The sequence below is a fragment of the Lethenteron reissneri genome, chromosome 23, assembly GCF_015708825.2.
Source record: "Lethenteron reissneri isolate LAM-NWPU_2019-01 chromosome 23, ASM1570882v1, whole genome shotgun sequence".
Taxonomy (NCBI): Eukaryota; Metazoa; Chordata; class Hyperoartia; order Petromyzontiformes; family Petromyzontidae; genus Lethenteron; species Lethenteron reissneri.
Window position 1 is genome coordinate 15,731,118 of NC_083801.1, and position 22,953 is coordinate 15,754,070.

At 40.9% G+C, this 22,953-nt stretch overlaps 1 protein-coding gene across 6 annotated transcripts in view; it reads left to right on the plus strand.

Moving 5' to 3' along the window:
- The first annotated feature begins 227 nt into the window (after positions 1 to 227).
- Positions 228 to 22,953, plus strand: part of LOC133346091 (protein cordon-bleu-like) — a 60,972-nt gene continuing 38,246 nt past the window's right edge. For 4 of the 6 annotated variants that reach the window (XM_061557464.1, XM_061557469.1, XM_061557466.1 and 1 more), the window contains exons 1-3: positions 228 to 580; positions 1,631 to 1,666; positions 2,663 to 2,747. In XM_061557464.1, coding sequence (XP_061413448.1) covers positions 2,695 to 2,747 — 53 coding nt within the window. In that variant the 5' untranslated portion in view covers positions 228 to 580; positions 1,631 to 1,666; positions 2,663 to 2,694. Of the gene's footprint in view, positions 581 to 1,630; positions 1,667 to 2,662; positions 2,748 to 21,958; positions 22,224 to 22,556; positions 22,579 to 22,953 lie in introns of those variants that run through there. The other 2 variants (XM_061557468.1, XM_061557467.1) reach the window with 2 other exon arrangements.

A 22,953-nucleotide genomic window follows, 5' to 3' on the forward strand; every position in this document is an offset into this window, starting at 1 on the left:
CTTCAGTGGGCCTTACGCTGGTAAAATAAAAAAATGAGTTTAGTTTATGAAGTACTGTGCCGCACGAATAAATCTGAAGGTTTGTTTGGTATTCACCCGCCCAGAGTTGGCATCAAATCTGAGCCAGAGTGGGCGGGGCCCAAGCGGGGAGAAGCCCCGCCCCCCTCCCCCCGCCCCCCTCCCCCCGCCCCCCTCCCCCCGCCCCTGTCATCCACTCCACTTCTCTCGCTCTCTCTCTCCTCCCGCTTCCATAATCTCTCTCCTCTCGCTCATCTGCTCCGTCGGCCCTTCGCACCGACAGGACTACGCAACAGTGACGGGCGAGAGACGGACGGACCGAGGTCCCGGCCACACTAACGTCGAGTTGGGTTCACGCTCCCGCCCGCCCGCCCGCCCGCCAGTCCGTCCGTCTCCTCCCGGCTTCCAGGGAGCAGTAAGAAGAGACGGCGAACAGCAGCAAGCAGCCTGTGGAGTTACAAAGTTTTGTCTGGAGACCCGAGTAGACAAATCCACGACTACCAACAACAAACAACAACATCAACAACAACATCAACAACAAACAACAACAACAACGCCGCTGGTATTGCTGCTTTTCGCATGCTGTTGGTGGTGTCACCGTCTGTGTGCAGTTGGAGACAGAGAAGAGAGAGAGAGATCGATGGGCTTGTTTGTTTGTTGATGTTTTGTACTTTTTAAAAAAATGATATAAATGTAAATGTGTGATGCTACTTGCTTGCAAAGTGTCACAACTCTTGCGGTTACTACCGAGGTCGCGTTCGTTACAAAAAAAGCCTGTAAAGTTGTGATGCTGATGATGGTGGTGGTGATGTGGTTGTTGTGGTTGTTGGTGGTGGTGTTCTGGCTCCCTTGTTTCTGTTTAACGATTGCACCCGCATTGTCGCGCTTGTAACATCTTTGGAGCCGCTATGTTCAACAAGTCGGGCTGATAAGTAACTCTGATAACTTAACACAAGTAGTTGGTGTACGGGAGAAGCGTGCGTGGCGTTTGTGGTGTATGTGGCTGTGTTATTGTTAGATTTTTTTAGATGTACTGTACTGTACCTCTAATGTATTTTGCTGGAATGACAGTACTCTAATCGTACGTGTAGTTAAAAGTAATGTGTAATAGATTACAAGTCAAGTTGTGAGTGAACAACTCACACACCTACGTATCTTTTTCGTGGTAACGTGTTCTCAGTCGTAAAGCAGCCACATGTATTGACCACAATGTTCATTTATATAGATTTATAAGTGCTGTGTTTTACAGTATAAAGTACTACCACACGTGTGTGTGCGCAGACGCTGGTAGCGGTTTAATAGCAAATGTGATCATTTGACTGACACATTTCTTTGTCTTTTCTATACACATGTAAATCTATGACACTCTTGCGCATGTAAAATAACTTTGCTGAATACAGTATGAGCATGGTATAATGCTTGAACAATGCCCGTGGTGTGTGTGTTTGCATTTAAAGTATATTGAGATGTTATTTTTTAAATCACAATGGATGACGTGATTGTTATGGCAAGTTGCTGTGTACAATCGTTGATCCTCTTAGCAGTGTCCGCTCATTCTGGCTGACGTGTAACCATTGTTGTATTGTGTGTGTGTGTGTCCCCGTGTGTGCAGGCAGGTTGTTCCCCCCCCTTTGAAACTGCTGCCAAGGTGCTTACACATAGAACTTCAGTGTACACCGTACACAGCAGATTGCAACATCTTCCTACAAACACACACACACACACTTCTTACTCACTGGCCGGTTACTGCATTACGCCAAGAATGCAGTAAGTGGTCAGATCGTACACTTTTGGTTATTCACCAAAACAATCCTATCGTACGTGTAACTGATCACGCCCTTAAACTCACTTAGTCATCATCTACTAGGTGTGCCTTGATAATGTTAACTGGTTACTTGACGGAGTGACCACCCCCGTATTGATGGATGATTTAAAAAAAAATGAACAGATTCATCTCTGATTCAATTACCACGTACTAATAATCACTCGTCAACATCCTGTTGTCAAGAGTGATTTTAATTGACTTCACTGTGTAGTAATTTAATGGCGTTTACTGCACTCATAGAAACATAGTGTGTTCACGGTACAGGGGTTGCACAATCAGTGCAAGATGTATAAAAAGAGCATTGCCCAATTTAAGGAACGTGAAATTGCATACAATAAAGTAGCAAACGTGTTACGTTGAACTGGCAATATGCATTTACGTAGAAATTGCGTTTTACGTAAGCATCACATCCAGCTATTTGCCAGGTGCACTTGACAAATGCATACCTATCAACCCCTTATCAGTGTCTACCTTATTACAGACCAAGTCAGACCTTATTGGTCATCTCGTGCCCTTATAAATCTCAACGTTCATTCTAAAAAGTCCCATCACAAGGGAGAAACACAGACAAATAGACAAAAATAGTTTTTTTTCCGTATTGAAACGGTTGTACGCTGTATGGACCTGAAAACTCAATTTCCCTGTACAAGAATATTGGTAAACCGTATGGGTTGACGGGTATGCAAATGTGTGCACAGCCTAGATCCATCCACAATTCCTTGCACCCAACAGGATTTTGTTTCAAAGCACTCTTTTGTTTGAGTGGCCTGGAACAAAATCTGGAATGAAATGTTCTATTTTGTTGCGTACGTGTGTCAGGTTTTCTTCAATCGGAGTTCTCAACCCTGCCAATGGAAGCTGCTGCGGTGCCATCCCACACACGATTGCCCCCCATCCCAGCTAGGTATGGATTTGTTGTTAAAGGGTACAGTACTTTTTATATTCTTTGGTTCTTTCGGTAAAGTCACGTAGACAGAAAAAATAATTATAAAAAATAAAGTGAATACAAATATCACGTTTCGATCGCAACACAAGCGGTCGTCAGAGGCAAACTGTTACTGGTAGGAACCTCCTGGTTACACCAGCCCACAGGGGATTATTGTGTCCGTCGTGCAGGGAGGGGCCGGGTGGGGAGGGTGGGGCTGGGTGGGGAGGGGAGAGTGGGGATGGGCTATGTGGGGAGGGGCTGTGTGGGGAAGGTGGGGCTGGGTGGGGGGTGGGGCCGGGTGGGGAGGGGGGTCAGCCCGTGGTGCCCTTATAAAACTCGACGTTTAACCTACTCACGCCCAGAGGTCGCAACCGGGTACCCGATACCCGTACCCTACCCGATACCCGGCTACCCGTACCCGGCCAGGTACGGGTACGGGTACCCGTTTGCGACCCTGGTGCGGCCGGGTACGGGTAAGGAATCAAAACCCGTTTGCGACCTCTGCTCACGCCATCTTGTGCCCGCCCTCACAGTCGGGCATATTTGCGGAATACACCACGCCGCCGTTGACCCTGGCCATTGACCGAGCAACCCAACGTTCCTACCAGCTCCCTCCGCAGGAATGTGTTAAAGGTTTGGGGATGGGCCTAGCCCAAGTGTATCAGCAGCACCAGGAGCATAGGCAGTGCACGAATGCCATTGAAGCAACAATGTCAATGCAGCAAAGGGCCGCCAAGAAATCCCTGCACCCCACTCCACACACACCACACTGCTGACGGTTGGAGGTTGATTGGCAAGAAAACACAAGTCAAGTCATGATGACATCTTTCCAATGATTGCTGAGTCTATGACGTTCCTCTCGGTTGAAATTGTCTCTGTGTCTGTATATATGGATGGCTTCATGAACGAATCTTTGTTGATAGTCAGTAGGCTTGCAAAGTACCATCGTCTTAGAGAAATCAATTTCGCGTGAGCCAGCCTCTATGTGTGTTGAACTTGTTTCGAACAGTACGTATCCAACCGTTTATTTATCGTTGTTAAATAACAACCGCCGCACCGGTAATTGTTTTCATAATCACTGGTTCCGAAAGTCAGTAACCGGTTATCGTTTAGAGTGGAATTCTAATGAGAATCGTGCAACACGTACCAGCTTACAATACGGAACGGTGGTCTAAGCCACCGCTCGGAACATTTGTCCTGGTTTCTCAGTTTAAAAGCTAAAGGTGCAACGCTGCAATTGCTTGCTCACACCACTGCCAGTGTAAGGGCCTCCTTTGGAGGGAGCTGTCGATGGGATTTGGTCTACTCTTACATGCCGAGCAGATGTCTTGGAAGAGCTGGGCGTACCCATACTTTACCCCACCAAACATAACCTGTCGATCGACGAGGCCAGTGGGCTAAGCTATACACCACGGTCAACTCTCTTCGTTTCTCAGTTTAAAAGTAACACTGTTACGTTTTATTGCTACACATTTATACGTGTGGCAAACAGATGTTTTTTTTCTGGCTTGCAATGTTGTTAAGGGCAATGCAAAAAAAACAATATAAACAACCTGAGATATTTTCACATGTTATATGGGTAAACCTTAGAATATGTAATTTGTATGTCATGTTATCGCCTGTTATCTGTGTTTATATCTCAGCACATAGTTTATTTGCTTTGTGGCAAGTAACATGTATAAACAAACTCTTAATGCTCTGCCATGCTACGACAAGATGCCATATTTTTTGTTTGTAATGTAAACTCGTCATGCAATGAAGATATTTCTAACCTGGAGGCCAAACACAATTTTTCTAAAGTTACATTAATATCATTACGACATACAGTGCATATGTGTGTAATGTAAGGGCCCTTAAATTTTGGCTCAAATATGTGTTCTTGTTTTTATATATACGAAAGCTTTTGCATTTCCGAACTCTTTTTTTGTTTCAAAGGAATGGGGTACACTTAGAGCCCAATTAATTTGTTTGTAAATTATGCTTTTCATCCAGTTTCTGATGAAAACGTCTTGATGTCTCCCTAACCATCAATGGCACAATTCACCAAGGCAATGTGGTGGTCCGTTTAGTTAAATAGTGAATCTGGGTTCTTTTGGTCTTTTAATGTCTGTCCAAACTCAAGGTGTGTTGAATGTAAAGTGTCGTGTTTTGTTAATTATGATGTTTACTGGTGTATGCCTTGCTACAGCATTTATATGTATTCATGGTTATGCACTTTAACTACTTATTTTATAATGACCCATTCTCTTGTTGAATCATAAGCATGGCAAACAACTGAGGCCTTGGTTTTTTTTGGATGAACACACAAGTAGCGGAATGTGTGGTATTCTCAAAGCAAGCGCTGGCAGGCAGGCAATGTGGGGATTGGGCTGACGGGCAGCATGATATGATGGTGGTAAAGGCCATGGATGTTTGATCTTCTGGAATGGATGGGCACTGGGTTAGATAAAGGTCATGACTACATGGACAGTAACACTCCCTTTGGTGAAAGAGTAGGCTAGCCATGTTGTGGAAGTTTGATTGTTAACATATATATTGTATCTTATTATAAAGTACTGTATTGGTACAATTGTGCAGTGGTTAGTGCATTGTGCTATAAATCTGGCAGTCCGAGTTTGATTCCTGTCTATGGCTAAGACCTGTGACGAGTGATACCTGAACCAGCCTGGCGCTTCACAAACCATACTGACCAGCATGGTGAAGTCGAGGCAAACAACCTCCATGACCGACATGGCGTGGGCGGCCGTCATTCAACAGCGGATTGACAAAGGACGATAAATATATGTTTAAAGTATCATAGTATATCCTGTGATAAAAGAAAAACTGAAGTGGTCACCAAAATAAAGCCACAGAAACACGTTTTACAAGAATATGTCCCTTATAAAAAAATATTTGCAAGGTTTAACTTTGAAATATGCAATTTGCTTGGGGTATTAACTTTATTTTCCATAAATGTAAATATTGGCATTTTAACAACTCATGGCATTAGTCATTAGAATGTGTATACGATACACATGCCAACCTAGCTATAACATTACAATGTATTTTTTTCAAGAATATCTGAAAACTGAAAACTGGACTTGATTCGCAGTTAGCTTATTCATTTGCTGTTTTATAGACAGGATGTGGTTTGGGTAGGGCTTTTAATGACCGAAGAAATGTCTCCAGACAAAGTAAACTACTTGTTCGACAAGTTAAACATCATTGTGCACAAAACATACATTGCATAAGTCCAGTAACATTGACATATTCATACACTCTGTTATTAACTCTTTCCAGTAAAAAACAAAGTATACAGCACATCACAGTCTATGTATACTGTATTTAGCAGCTCAATGCTAATTGTTTCGGAGCACTGTTAGTGTGGAAGAGCCAAACGTGCACCTTTATAAATCACTGTTAAAGAGTGTCGTAACTTTGTTTAAATGCCTCCTGTTATTTAGTCATGGTTTGGACGATGAAGGGACATTTGAACGCCATCCACAATTTCGTCTTGTAGTACTGACATTTTCAACAGAAAACAAAAATGGCATTGTGGTGTGTGCAACTGCGTATGCAATGCAATACACCACGTTGTAGTGTCAAGAGTCTTCATATATTTAGTTACAAGCAGATTGTGCTTATATTTTCATTTACATTTTACGGATAATATACATTCATTCAAGAATTGTGACACAATTGGTCAGATATTTATCTTGACTAAATGTTCAAAGCACATTTATTGCAGTTTCCCTCCATAGTTGGTAATGGGGACATTATACATTGCCCCAAAAATTTGACGAAATGAAACATTCGCCAACATTTGAATTGGACTCGTTACCTAAATTGCAGTGTTTTAATCAGAATCAGAAAGGGTTTTATTCGCCATGAAAGTTCGCACAGACAAGGAATTTACTTTGGCAGGAAGGTGCATACATTCAACATATATAATGCATTGTGCACTTAAATAACAGGGATTGTTTTGTGACCAAGTGAGCCATAAAGTTATTTGCATAATAATTATATCCACACGATTAATTGGTGACATTTCAACACAATTGGTTATTTTTTATGAGCTCTAAAGACACCTGTTCCAACATATTATGTATTTTAGAAATGCATCTACTTTTGCCCAGCAATATAGCAGTTCATATTGTAGATGCAAAATTATTTAAAACACCATAGCATTGAACATTCATTATTTATCATAGTTTTGTGCTTTGGATGTGAAAAATGCTTTACAACTCAGAGAAATCTAGGCTTCTGAATATGGAATAATTTAGCGATTATGCAACGGCTAATTAAACTAAAACTTTACATTTAGTGGCATGTTAAAAGTTGCTGGAGCCTAGGGCCCTAACTGTTATGAAAATATAAGGGAGTGCTGTGGCTGGTGTTGAAGTTTGAAGGGTTAGCTTGTGCTCTTGTTCAAGAAAAGTTTGCTTGACCTTGCTAGTGTTTACTTTTTGTAATAACTCGCTGGAACTTCAATGCAACGTTTTAAGTATTTGCTGTTCCAGGGCTAAAAGAACATGTAATATAGTTGGACCTATAATACTTTTAGTGTTTGTGTGTAGTTGAACAGTACTGGATTTAATGTCAAGTGTTTCATTTCTGGAAGGTCTTGTACAATTCTGCTTCCATTTGTTCCATCAGTGTATGTGAAATGATGTACTGTAATATAATATTGGTTTTAAAGAGCAGGCTCTCCTATACAGTAGTTCTTATTACAGATGTGTATGGTATTTCGTATTTTACTGTGAAGTGTTTCGTGTCGTTTTGAGTAACCAGTTTTGCAGGTCTTCTAAAATATACGCTTGGAGTAGATTTTTAGCCACTGCGAAAATTGAGAATCGTATTTCACGTCAGAATCAGAACATTTATTTATACGGGAGGAATCCAAAGAGCCATACAACTCTTTTTGACAGATGTCAAGTAGTACTTGGTGGATTGAGAACTTTTATCACGTGTGTATCATTCATTTTAAAGCTTTATCTGTGGAGGAAACAAGGGTTGCTTATCGATTCAATATAGTTAAGCAGTTATTTATGGAATTGTCAGCTCCCAAAATCATGGCATTGAAAATGTAATCCTGTTTCTTTTTTAGGAGTGATGTAACCAATTAGCATATCCAAACTGCATAGTACGGTTGAATGTGTTTGGTCACGTGACAACCAATTGTATTCCATTTAAAAAAAACTTACAACCGGTATGTCAGTCCAACCGCTGAAATTAAGGACCTCACCATGCTCTGTCAGTTATGGGGATTGTTTGATGATACTTCAGCACGCTGGTCAGTGTGGGTTAATGAAGGCTGTTAAACTGATAAGAATGTTTTGCATGTTATTGATAATGCACAAAAATCTTTAATATTAACAACCCAAGAGTGAATTGTAGTGTGAAATATGTCTGCCAACAAATTAAAAGTCAGGAGTTATGGGAGTGTGGCAGAGTGCAGCGGGCTTAGCAGCTAGCGTGTGCATACTTGCCTGCTTCATTCATTCCATTTTATCCAGACAGTAAATGGCTTCTTTCCAGCCAAGCCTGGTGAGCTCATAAAGTGCATTATGCACTGACAGGCACATTTTAACATGCAGTGCTGCCACTGTGAATTACAGGCGTGGTGTTTGTTTTGGTGCCTTTTGGTGAAATACTGCATAATAACGATGTGCAACTGGTAAAACATTCAAGACCCACAATTGTGGGTTGTACCTGTGTGTGATAGTTTGCAAATAAAAGTATTATTTGCATTATTGACCTGAAACATTTAGAAAATATTACAAACAAGGGCTCCAGCGCCACACCTGTAAGTGGTGATTTGCAACAATAGAGGCTTTAAATACCCATACAAACTGTGAAAAACAGTGTAGAGCAACTGCCTTGAGGCAGGGCTTCATTTTTTGATCATGAATTGTTCCAGTCTGGGTTCGGACGAGGAGAAAGAATGCAATGCAAATGTCAACAAAATTGGTTGACATTGACGGACGTCCAGTGCTGTCTTGACTTTTACGTTGCAGTTGTCACAAAGTGGATCAAAATGACATGTGAAACCTGGTTGTTTTTAACACTGTAGATCCAGTCTCTTCGTACAGCCAAGCATTTAGTCGTCAATTGACAAATGAATGGCACCTAGAAGCAGGTGTAACCTCATTTGTGTTGTTGATGTAAAAAAACTCAGCATTTACAATGCATTTGGTGAATCCAGGGTACTTTACATTGTAATAATCAGCGGATTTTATAATGCATTGGCATACCATGAAAAGAACATAGTCGCAGAAAATACTGGATATTTATATAATAGTGTAAAACAAGAATCTAACTATAGATGTATGTAAAAAAATAATACCATATATGGTATAAAGAATGTGTGTCTGGCAATATAACTGTAAAGTCATCAGCCAACGAACCACACCCTCTTTCCTCTCACATTTGTTTTAAAAAGTGAAAACAAAAGTTAGGACATGTACTTATCTACCTCGTCATAGGCTACACCTGGGAAGTATACAGTTGTTTTATACTCTTAGTGGGTTTGTCTTTGAGTTTAGTGTTCCTGTCAATGTCAAAAATAAATGCAAGGGGTGAGTGGAATGGTGTGTGAGAAGAATGTTTAGCAGCACATTTAAACATGGATGTGGTTTGAGTTTGGTCAGAGTTTGAGTAAATTCTCCGAGTGCATCAATTATTATCATTATCCATTCTATCTTTTACTTGAAATGACAAATTATGAAATTGTTCAATACAAGACCAGATTGAAGACTCCAACGTCTGTTACCCCAAATGAGCATTTCAGTATTTGTGAACAATGTGAATCTGGATTCATTCAGTTCAGTAAGCTATAGTGTGTGCCTGACTGTCTTGATGTATTATTTTGGAAGGTGGAAGTGATCGGATGTAAGGCGATTAAGCTGAGTCAACGAGAGCTAAGCCTGCGCTAAATTTGTTTTCACAATCTAAGTCAGGCATAGAATGGTACTGTAATGTTTTGCCATCTGGAAAGTTTAGGTCATGCATCTTAATGTCCTCAGTTGTAAGGGTGCTAAATTATTTTAAAAGAAGGCGATTAAAGTACAATTTGGATTTATGTTGCCTCGGTGCAACAGCATCTCAAAACGCTGTACCAGTGAGACGTCCTGGGGAAAGGAGCATCTTCATTTATTTAATGGGCCAAAACAGACAGGCACAGGGCACGAGTAAAATTTTGAACCTGAACTTGAACAGATGCAGGGGATCGACAGCATGGATGGTGACGGTGGGAGGCAATGGTTAGTTCCTGACTGGGCAGAAAAGGAGAAAGTGACTTTCCACTGAGTGAAGGTTGACTGGGGGCTTTGACAACAAGCCTTGTTTGCTGGAGCAGAGAGCGCTTGAATGGAGGTAGAGTTAGATAAAAGGGCAGGACACAAATAATAGAGTTCATCAATTCAGAGATAGCCAAGGGTGAGTGTAATGAGGCTATTGGAAGACGGCGAGTGTAATATTGTTCATTCTGGATTGAAATGAGAGCTGGCGGAGGGATTGTAGTCTTTAGGCGATGTTGTGTTTATACGTTGTAGGGGTATTAATAGTTTATAGTTTAAACCTTAGCCAATTCTGAAACGTTTACGATTTCGTTAAATGTTTAAAACCTTGTTAAACAAAAGTACAGCCACCATCGCCACCTAGAGCACGTGGTTTGCAGTGCATGCACATGCACGGTTGGTGGCCACGTAAAAACAAAACAAAATCTCAAACAATGTTTTTAATTTTACCAGGTAAGGCCCACTGAGCTATATAGCTCTTTTTCAGAAGACACCTGACCACAGGGAGAACATGTAAACTCCAAAAATACAGGCGTCGGGGTTGGGATTGAACCCGTGAACTCTTGTATATGGGCGAGGCAGATAACATCTCGCCATTGGCGTGCCAGTGGCAAGATGTATTTTGTAGCAGTGTGTAGGTCCTTTATCCCTAAATAGCTCTCTCTGTTTTGTGTTTTTTTTCGTCTTGTGCTTTTTCTCAGTCCGTTTTTTTGTCACTTTTGCTTTATTTCGCTCCATTTTATTTATTCATTGTGTGATTTTTTTTATTCTTTGGGAACATCTACAAACACCTTAACAGTGACTACAGTGCAGCACAACACTACATACATACGGTACTGAGTTGTTTTTATAGTGTTATTTATTTAATAACATTTACACTTTCAATAAATTAAATGGAAGAAAATCAACGCTGATAGGTGCAAGTGAGAAGTCTAGCAGCAGCATTTTGTATATATTGGAGTTTGGAAATCAAGAATTTGGGGAGGCTTTAGGGAAGATAATTGCAATAATCGAGTTGGGATGGATGTATGCATTTTGAACTTCTATGTAGTTTCATGCACTGGCGGAGCTAGTGGGGGGGGGGGGACAGTGCCCCCCCCAATGATCCGATCGAAATCCCTAATTTCGATCGGATCATTTGGGTTTATTAGTTATAAATCGGTATTTTGCGACCCCCACTGCCACTGTGTAGCATATTATTACGTGCCAGGGAATTTATGAGATGATAGGATAATAGTCAGAGTCCATAATTGGCAATAAGTAACGGCAAAGCGGTTATAAGTGACTCGCAAAATTGTGCGCAATTGCGTATACAGTGCACGACTTCCCTGAAGGCAAACACCTTCAGCGAGCGCGATGCCGATCACACAACGCGGTTCGAATTCGACCCTCGATCGATGGCTGCGCCATCGCCGCACACGCGTCGAATAAAAAGCAAGGGACAAGTCCTTACTTACTAGCAACTCCTATCATTTTTCATTGCTCGAGGGGTTGCCCCCCCCCCCCCACCTGAAAATCCTGGCTCCACCATTGGTCACATGTGGTAATTGGCGGCATGATGTGGTGAATGCATGGATGTGGTGAATGCATGGATGTGGGTTTCAGTGGTAATGAGGGATACACTGTGAAGATGGAGACGTGGGAAGATAATGAGAGCTCGGAATTAATGACAATCCCAAAGTTTAGCAACATTTTTTCCAGTGAAATTTCAAGAATTTCGGAGCGTAATGATCAAACTGTTGTCTCGGGGTGAGGAACCTATGGCTCCTGGGTCAGATGGTGTCTGTGACTAATTCATATGATTACACTAGCCTTTTGCCCGTCCAAGGATTGGTGTATTTCAGTAAATCTGAAAGTTGCAAGCAAAAAGCAGACCGCGGCATGATATTCATTGCATCAATTCGTTTGCAATTTGTAAGGCCGCGTTGATACAGATTGATTCAATTTAAAGGTTATAAACCATTGTTCATCATGACGTCCTTTTTACTTCTATGTTTCAATAGCGTTACGGAGATCGCGTGACGTGAGGGTTCTGCATTTGTAGTGAGGGTTGTAAGTTGACGCTGAGGAGGGGGGAGAAGGCGCCTCGCCCCCCAATGTGGAGTGACGTCACCCGCTAATTAGTATTAATGGGGGGGGGGGGTGTCCATTTGGAGACGTCACCTGTCAACGATTATTAATTAGGGGGGCTGTTTGTGGAGTGACGTCACCTGCTCATGATTATTAATCAGGGGGGGGGGCATGTGGAGGACGACACCTGTTCATGATTATTAATGAGGGGGGCTGGCCGACATGGAGTGACGTCACGTGCGGGACACAGACATTCTTGGCTCATTGTAGTAAATTAACCTCCCTCTGATCTTCGCACCTGATAGCCACAGTGATGACATAACCTTTATTGAATTTAAGACCGGAAACAGGAAAACTCCTTCACAATTGTGACAAATTGCCCGATGAAGCTGGTTGTAATCACCAACCGAAACGCCGTACTCAAATTGTAAATGTTGTGGGTTTACTCTCCAACACACCGGTGTGCTGAAGTAGTAACGAATCAGCACGTTTTTTTAATGTGAGAAACCTTCCTACTTGGCTGCATCAGGTGGTGGAGCGTTAACAACATATGTATTTACGTGAGCTAACCCAAAACAACCTTTTATGTCTGTGACTTCATTTCATATGGCCAGGGCCACATGAGGCAGCACCAAATGAAACGTGTCCATCACTGCAGATACCTTAGCTACACTAATTGGGAAAATTTTCTACCTAGCTATACTGTGCTTCTATTATATTATTAGCCACACTCAGTCACTTAGTCACTGCAAGCATCTGTTTATACTCGGTTTATGTGTGCATATGTAGTGGCGGTACGCGCTGACAAAGGGGCGGCGTGTGTGTGAGCGCGCCGGGCGTGGCTACATCAAGACTGGTGGTGTTGACACGCGCCGACAGTGATGGATCACGGGGCGGCGCGGGGTGCGTGGTTGTGCGCGCTGACACAAGGTGGGAAATAGGATCGTGGGCAGCACGCAGTGATTGGTCAACTGGGGTGGGTGCTCTCAGCGACGTCCGCATGGAGGACTATAAAGAGGGACGCGCGGGAGCACTCGAGGAGTTGATAACCAGTTGAAGATCGAAGACGGAGTTGAAGAGGTAGGGCCCTGAGACCCCTAGTCCCGCTGTCCTTGTAAGGGCCGGGACCCTGTGTGGCTCGGAGGCGAGACTGTGGGACCCGCGGTCTGACGTCCATGTGGGACGAGGCTGTGGGACCCAGAGTCGAGACGGACACCCCAGCCGGGTGGGTTCCGAGAAGCTACGGGGCGTAAGAGCCCGTGAGGATGTAGCCAGGGGAACCCCGTGGGTTAGGCTGCAGTTAGCCACCCGTTTAAAATAAGCTGGTGTTAATAAAGAGTGTGCAACCCGTGAAGTCGTCTCCCGCCAAGTCCATACATTACACATACATGTTCGTGTTATTATATGGTGTGTAAATGTGTGGCACGCCGAAGATATTTGAAAATTATATTTGTCCCTGAGAAAATGTTCCCCGCCCAGCTTTACTTGGTGTTGAGTTTTGGTTGATGATGAATACTTCAGTTTTGGCAACGTTTTACTTGAGAAAGTATGAACAATCGAGGATGAGACCATGTCAAGACAGAAGGTTTAGGTTGGGTTCATAGAGTCAATGGCAACGTCGAGCTGGGTGTCATCACTATAGATGGTTGATATCAAGTCTCGAGGGAAGCCCTCAAGGATGTAAGTGGCCTATGACGTTAAAGGGAACAGAAACATTTCGGAGAAGTAATTGGGAGAGGTCCAAGGTCTTAATAGAGAGGAAGGTCATTTACCACCAAGAGCAGAACCGTTTTAGTAGACTGGCCAGTATAATGTCCATGTCAACACCCATACTCTACTGGGTCTTAGGAGACCATGGAAGTAGGTGGGAAAACACAAGATTTTCTAGGACTTTACAAGACAATGGGAAGTTTCAGATGATTTAGACAATTTTCAGGGATATTGGGGTACATTGTTATTTTTTTAGGATGGGAGTCTTTTAGAATTGGAGAGGTGGGAAAACATAACTCCTCCCAGGACTTTACAATGAGAAGTTTTAGATGGTTTGGACACTTTTCATGGATATAGGGATTTTTTTTTTACATTTTTAGGATGGGAATAACAGAAGCAGTCTTTTAGAATTCAAGTAAGGTTACCGGATGGGATGGAGTCATTAAACTAAACTAAACTGGCAATTTTGGGTGCCAGGGTGGGTAGGTAGTGAGGGATGAGCTTGGTGGGCAAAGGTTTGATAAAGATGATTTTCGTGAAAATGTTTCTGGTGGTGGGCTGACGGATGTCAGGGGCAGATTGTGGGGAGATGAGCAGATAGGTAATTGGAGTACACGAGAATGGCATTGCCTGATTGCCTAGACATTTTCAGAGAACGTGTAGCATTCTCCACACTTGGCAATTGTTATAGCAGTGCAGGAAGCTGAAGTCTTGAGGTCGCCTAAGGGAGTTAATAGTCCTGAAATAGAATGTAGGTTTTCCAGCACCAACTGCAGGTCAAGGGAGAATAGAAGTCTGATTTGGATGTTGCCATATCTGACTTATAAGCTTGATGTAAGCCTTCCGTATCTGGTCGTGGATTTCAAGCATAATACAGGTCTTTTGGGTTAGATAGCGTAAATATATAAATGTGTCGTTAAATCCGCTAACACCTGACACAGCCAATTAGTAAGGTTTGTCACGTAAACAGAACATGCTAATTCATTACTAATACAGCACACCGGTGTGTTGGAGAGCAAAGCCACAACATTTACAATCGGGTGGTGGCGGGTTTCATGACACATTTATATATTTACGCGATCCAACCCAAAATACCTGTATTATGGATGATATTGGAGGCGAAAGCTTCCCTGTTAAAGTGGATTTCAAGGCTGGATTTCTTGTAAATTTTTTCAAGTTTATGACCATTGATTTTCTGCTCACAGGGCATGAGTTTGTTTGAGCAAATAAACTGCAGGATCTGTTTCAGTATCTGTGTTAGTACTTTTAGCTGATAGATGTGGAGGGACGTGAAGAAAATAAAAAATAAAAGTACATTATTTACTTTACTGTGGATTTATACAAAGTTTGAATGGCTTTAAAACTAGTGACATTTTATTTGTGACAAGTGTGCACAATTCCCCCAAGTATTATTTTATTAAATAGTAACGTCCAGCCATTTGAAAAACTGTGAAAGAATTTAGAGCTCTGTATGAAGGCCCCTCCCCATGGCATCTAGTCCATGGGGATTGTTTGATCATATTTTGCCAAGCAGGCCTGTGCGGGATACTGAAGGGGGGAAGGGGGTGACCAGGGCCGATCTACTGATATTAGCGATGGCTGGGAAATGAACTCGGGTCACGAGCTTCATAGTACAGCAGCTTTTGGCTAGCCATCGAACAAAGACGGTCACTGCATCACGTGCTTTCAGATGTGCTTCTGCGGCCGTCTGGAATGCTCTACTAGAGCTATGCACTTTTTAAGTCTAGATTGAAAACTCATTTCTTTAGAGCTACCTGTTGTCCTTTTTCATACCTCCCATTAGCATGGCTGGATATGTACAGTGAGAAAGGAGTTCTCCATACATAAACTTCATTGTCGACTTAATGCGATGTATTGAATCAATGGTATCTGCCCAGGGAAATGCTTATTTCATTTCTGGATAAGAATACAGTGCATTTGCATTCTGATGCAATGAACACATTTCAACTTTTAATTTCCCATGCTTGAGTGTTATGCACAATGTTGTATATCAGTACTGTACGATTATCCCAATAAGATTGGTTTTGGGAGTTTGTTGTTACAGTCATTCCTACTTAACAAAACACACAATGAAAATGTTGTGGCTTGCATCGCATGCCATGTGACTTTCATGTGCATTTTTTGTCTGCAGAACTGTTCAGATGCTTCCAACAAAACACACATTGTCCTACTTATCTCTTGCATTCCAGCAGCCATGCTTGCTCCGACCACATTGCTTTAATACCGAATCCGTTTGTTTATTGGTGCACTGTGACCAACCAGCATGAAGCCCACATTATCATATATACTCTTATTGTACTTATTAAAATCACTACGTAGAGCCAACAACCAAATATTTATCCAAGTAGCTATAATGTGTTGTATATTCATTTCGGTAACCTGAAAATTCTAATCTTGCTCAAGTAGATGTTTTTACCCAGTGGAGGGCCTTCCACTTGAGTCGGTGAAATGAGAGCATCAACTGCTGAGCAAGAAGAAAAAGTTTGAGTAGGTTTGGGTTTGAATAATGTAATGTATTTACTTTTCTTCATTCACTTGCTCATATACTTTAACGTTCTCCTAAACTTCTTAATTCTGCATTGTGATATTTTTTAATTCAATGTTTAATAATGGTAGTGTTGTGGTTGGCCTTGTAGTGTATGCCATTTTTGTGATGCAATCTCATTTTTAAAAATAAAAAACCATGTATTTGTCAAATGCTGCCTGGAAAAAAATATTAGAATGCCTTATTGTCACATTTGATGGAAAATATGAGATGTGAGCTCAAGTTGTGTGACGTGAGAGGGAGAGTCCAAAAAAAAGGTCACCACCATACAGCTACATTTCAGTCAGATGACACACAGATTGGTTTGAGATGGGCAATTGTCCTTGTTCTCAAGACCGCTGCTTACATATTCAACACAGTTTCCATGATGGGGAAAATACAGCAGCTGTGCATCACGGGTTTTCCATAATGAATGATCATCCATAAAACAGCCCCGAGCAAGAAAAAACAGTGGTCGACAAGGGTAGACGTGGCCATGGCAGCAGAGGCATAGAAGAGTTCGTAATGACAAACAGGCATGCATCTGCCCCTATTTTAAGTGCGTCTGCATTTAATATTTGCCACGCTGATCTCATGTCCTTGCATTTTGTACACAACGAACTGTCCTGTGCGTATTTTAGGCCAGACACTATGCATTTACAAGCGGTACCGTGTTCCATGTTACCAGATATTGTGTGCTTACTTTATATTATGTTTTTGTTACATATAAGCTGGACAAGGTGAAATATAAAACACTGTCCTCTTGGTTATTGCCTAAATATTTCTGCTCCTACCTGTTGGAAGAAGCTGCATGTGTGAACTCAACTGTTTAAACATATGTCCCCACATAAGCAAGTCTGAATAATACATGTTCGATTAAGACTCTTCCTTATTTATTTTCTAAGAGAAACAAAATGCCTTTTCCTTTCCCGTGTGCCCGAGGGTACATTGTTTCAAATAAATAATGTATCATCTTAACATTTGAAAAATGTTTCCATGATGAAGTTGCCATTGTTACTTGGCTTTTATGAAATTGGGTGCAGAATTGTGGAATAACTCACATCATGTAATTAGGCTACAGTGAACCCACTGACTGGAAACACCTCATTGCTTGCATGTATCAATGAATTCATTACATTGATTGGTTGTTTGCATGTTTAAAAGTACAGTAATATATTGCCTTTACATTTAACTTAAAACAAATTTGTATGCAATGTAGTGTGAAATTTTAAATAAGCATTGTTAAAAAAATATATACCCCTTTTTATATAATTGCACAACAATTTATTTTCGCAGAAATATCGTTCATGTTCTGGAAAATGCTATTTTATTCTAAAGTATTTTAATATTAAAAAAAGGTTATTTTAAAGCTATGAAATGTTTTCATTCACCAGATTGAAATATTTCACTTTATTACAGTATTATTTGTGTAACGTTTTACAAGTCACAAATCATGTGTATGGTTTAGTCATTTCCTCAGTTCGCATGGATTAACATTCCATGCATTCCCAGTGCAGCACTCTGGATATTCATTAAGTAAAGTTTACTTGGCACTAAGTAAATGGTTAAGGAATAATCAAAAATGCTATCTGACAAGCATTTAATGATAAATAGTCTGAAGGATAAAAAACAACTCCCTGGCATTAATTTCAAGAAGCCTACTGACATCAAATATTTTCCTAAATTCTGGGAATATTTTCATACTTTGACCATCACTGCAAGGTACATAGCAATTTGTATTACGTGTAATGTATCATGTTGAGAAAATATTTCAATAATGTACTTAATATTCAATTAAATTGTGGTACATGTCTCTGCCCTGTTTTTAAAACGCATGCTACACACTATAATTAAGTCAAGAATTAATGTATTTGTTTATATTTTGGTGTTATGAGCCCCTGTAATGAATTATTGCTCGTGAGAAATGAGTATGGGAACTAGGGTACATTTTTGTAAGGTACATGAGGATACAAATCCAACATTCTAATTATGTTAGTCTTATATTTCGTGCTACATCGATAAAAATGTGTAAGTGGTGGCTGTGTATTATTCCGAATAGCTGGGGGCAGTGCAGGTGTTAAGGCAATTACGAATTGCAGAGCCGTGCCATGATGCTGTAGGCAAAGTACAACTGAAAACAACAAGGACTACATGTGTGCACTATTTAGTGCTGGATCGTGCAATTCTCAAAGATTTTTTTTCATTTCACTGATGAGAATCTTTCCTAAACCTATAAAATCCCGCGTTAAGAGATGGCCCGATGGCACAGTGGTCAGTGCAGAGCTGGCACCGCTGAAAACCTGGGTTGGGATCCAGGCAGTTGCCTGTGATTAAACCTGGCTCTCAAGTGTAGCGAACCTGGCTCGCTCACAGTCGAGTCCCCAATGACTGGACACAATTTTATTGTATTAAATTTGGTCCTGCATTTAATTTGGCAAAATTCAAAATCTGATAATTTAAATGATGAAATGGGGCGCCGAGGTGGCAAGATGTTAACTACTTCACCTGGTATACAGGAGATCGTGTGTTCGATCTGGACCAGGTAACCTGTATACTATATTTGGAGATTACATGTTCTCCCTGTGGTCGCGTTGATTTTTCTTCGGGTTCTCCGGGTTTTCCCTCCACATTTAGAAACATGTGTTTAGAGTATTTGGCTGCTATAAATCTCCACATGATAAGCCACTTCGTTGAGCTATCTTTTGTGGCTAGATCGCTTCTGAAAAAAAGAGCTGTATAGCTTAGTGAGCCTTACCTCGTAAATAAAAAAAATAGTTTCGTTTAAATATCAGTTTTACTGTCATGTGACGAACACTACTCTCATACAGAGCAAATAGGAATGTTCTGTTGCCTACTCTGCATCCCGGAGGTTACTTGCTTGAAGTGATCTCAGAAGTAGTAAATGTGATATCTTTTCTAGATTTGAAGCTTTCGTGACTGCAAGGATTCATATTCTTAGATTTTTTCGGTAAAGTCACGTAGGTAAAACATTTAAATTCATAAAAGTAAAATAAAATAAAATTCACTTGATACAGCAATCGTGCTGTGACGGTTCCACCTGAAGACGGAAGCTTGTGTTGCCTCCGAAACGTCGTGATTTTTATTTTATTTTTATTTTACTTTTATTAATTTAAATTTTAATTTTTTACCTTCGTGACTTTACCGAAAAAAACCTAAAAATGTGATATCTACTTCTGTGGTTCATTCTATAATTCGAAGAGTTGCTCTGCAAGAGATCTGAATGGATACTTCTCATTGCGTGATGCTGGCTTCTGTTTTCTTGCACAGTATTGGTCATTGATTAATTACACTTGGACTTTGAATGTTGCAGATTTTGATACAGTAGTTTGACTCAGGGTTGATAAATAATATGGCAGCACAGGAATATGCAGAAAAATATGAAATATAACATTTAACCAGTGTATAGTAGTTAAAAGTACAATATTGACCTCGAAATTATAAAGCTTCGGTTAATATGTGCACGTGAGTACAAAAGTCACACGCACAACTGAAACCTATTCCCTTTTGATTTCCTCAGGAATTCAATCTATATTTTTTCTTGTTTATTGTCCCTTGCCAATGTGACTTGAATTTTGGTCCCACATTCCTGTCATCCATTAATAGAGCATTTGGAATAATTCACAGTGGGAGTGCGTAAGTGTGGGGGGGGGGGCAACCCCATCCCCCCCAAATCGAACACCTTGATTAATTTATTTTCAGTAGTTCACAATTAAAATTAAAACATTAACTACATGCACCCGCGATTCCTAATGTGATTTACAAAGTGAACCCCTGCCCCCCCCCCAAATATAGAAGTCAAACTCCACCTATGGGGGTCACCCAGCTCTTCGTGAGTGCACTGTGTGTGTGTGTGCAGTTAGGTGCTCACTAACAGCACTTGCCCCTACAGTCTGTTAAGGCTATATGGGGGATCTTTGTCTTTGTATGGTGGAGTGCTCGAACGTTGCCCGCACTTGAAGCGGTCCCCACTTGAAGAGAAATTCGCGTGGCGTGTGCGGCCCCGTCCGGAACAGGCGCAACTCAAGAGGCTTCTCCACACACCACACACACACAAAAAACCCTCCCCGCACACGCCACACCACAGAGCACTCTTCACTTTTAATCATCGCTCAAACGCCACTCTGCGTGCACCGAATAAGGACATGGGGATGATGATGATGATGTAAGACCGTTGACGTACAATCCAAAATGTTTCTTTTCACGCAAATTGTCCACGCCCTGTTGTAGGAAAGAAAAACGTGTAAGGCAAGTTTTTATATACTCTTAGTTCTTTCGGTAAAGTCACGTAGGTCATAAAAAAGAAATTAAAATTACAAAAAAATAATATAATAATATTATTTTTTTTACCTACGTGACTTTACCGAAAGAACTAAGAGTATGAATCATTGCAGTCACGAAAGCTTCAAACTAGAATTAAGTTTTTATATATTTATTCGGTGAGCTGTGTCTAATAAAGTATACAGTCTCACAGGACTGAAACGCTTCTTTAAAGCTCAACATTAAGTTGGTGTTTTTTTAAAAAAAACTAATCTTTTTTTCCCTCTCTCTCAAATTAATTTGAGCTCGATGAAAAAAAAATGACGTGCTTTTATTTAATTTTACTGCCATCATACTCCGATAATAAACACCCCAAAAATTCCGACTGCCATCACAACAGAGGCAGGTATTGTGCTCCACAGTTGCTATGGCCACGGCTCTCGTTAGAGGATTTTCTAAGCTGTTAATCCAGGCTCGGAGGGCCCTTTATTAGATGTGTTCTCATTGATCTTACTGTTACATGGACAATATACACGAGTGGTCATGTTCATGGGCCAACTTTACACCAACACATGCGTGTCGTGTTGTTGCTGCTGATAAGTCAATCGCGAAGACTCTAAATGTGGCATTGCTATTGGCACAATTTGCTTAGTGCTTTGTGTTGGCTGACATATAATTAAAGCCCACGCAGGGCTTTGTTTAGGTTAAAGCATGCGCGGACAAGCGAACACATGGAGCGTGTGTTGCATTACCCGTATACAATGTTGGTTATAACTTTTTTTTTTCTGTAGTATGTCATAGAATTTATTTTTTACAAATTTATTTATGCGTTAAGAAAGTTTGCTTATCAGACTTCAGAGAAATAAGTTTATACCTATGTCATTGATACATCGACAAACAGATTTTTTTCTCACGTTTCAATATAGCAAGCCAACATCGATTCTTGTAGCCCAGGAGTCGTCATCCTGTTTTATAATCCGCTTTGCAGAAGCACTTACAATGCAGAATCGACAATTAGATTGAAACGAGATTAAAGTCGGCTGGGAAATGTATTCAAACAAGTAACAATTTCAATATTGTTTGTCTAATGCAATGCTGTTGGCACCCGATAAAAAGTTAGTTATTTGAATTGTGTGCCAATGGCTGGGTCATTTCAATAGCTTTCTTGCACAGCTGTTGTGGGTTCGTTCCACTGGGTTTGAGGATTGGGGAAACAGTCCTGCATCCATGGGCAGCTGGTGTATGGACGGTTTGACTTTACGTGTGAGACGATTAGGATTGGTCACAGTATTGTGCGTCTGCAGTCGCTTTTAGGAATGCACGGGTCTCCTTGCCTGAATGCTTTTAGAAAAGCATTGCCTCGCTATTTATTTTCCTGCAAGGGGAAGTGCAGTTAACGAACAATGACCAAGTTCCGGCTTCATTGTTTTTTTTGGTTGTAAGGTTTGGCTTATTGTATGTGCATTGGGGACGGAAGTTTAAATAGTAAATAGATTTACCACTGAGAAGGCCACTTCGTCTAAAGGTTGTTTTGAAGCATTGATTTTTTTTTCGTTGGAGGTGCTTATGCAAGTAAGTTACTGGTGCTATATTCATCACATCTTTCCGGAAATAAGGCTTGTAGAGGGGGGGGAAACGCTATTATTAGCACATTACATTCAATGTAGCCACAATGGATGTTACACGAGTGAACCGGTTTTTTGCAGACCGTGTACAAACCAAATTGTATCAAGTATTCCCTTGAGTGTGGTGCATTGCTACACGAGTAGCAAAAAAAAATACATTTTTCCATGGTTGCTTCCCAATTTTGTGAGGAAGGAATTTATTTAGATTTTCCATCGTGGATTTGGAGGCCTTGGACAACCAGCGGATGATTTTGTTGACAAAATTAGTTTTACAGTATATACATTGAATCTCACAACATCTGGTAAGTTACTTTTCAGCTCTTGATTGCCTTGTTGTTTTTTTTTTACTCAGTTTTATTATTTATTTGTGATAATCAGACAGCATTGTTTAATGTAAAAACAATATTGGATTTTTTTGTGCTCAGTTATTCGTTAATTTAACCAATTATTATCCATTATAGAGGTTTTTTAAAAACTCTATCATGGAGGCTCGTGATTATCGGCGAAAAACGTCTTACTCGTGTGCTGAACTAGTAACGAATTGGCATGTTTTGTTCACTAATAGGCTGAGTCGTTTGGTGGCAGGCTTAATGACACATTTACTCTGATGTTCGCTGTTGGCACTATCATCCTTTGTGGTTGAATTAAACATTGGGGTTTTACGATTCTATACTCCT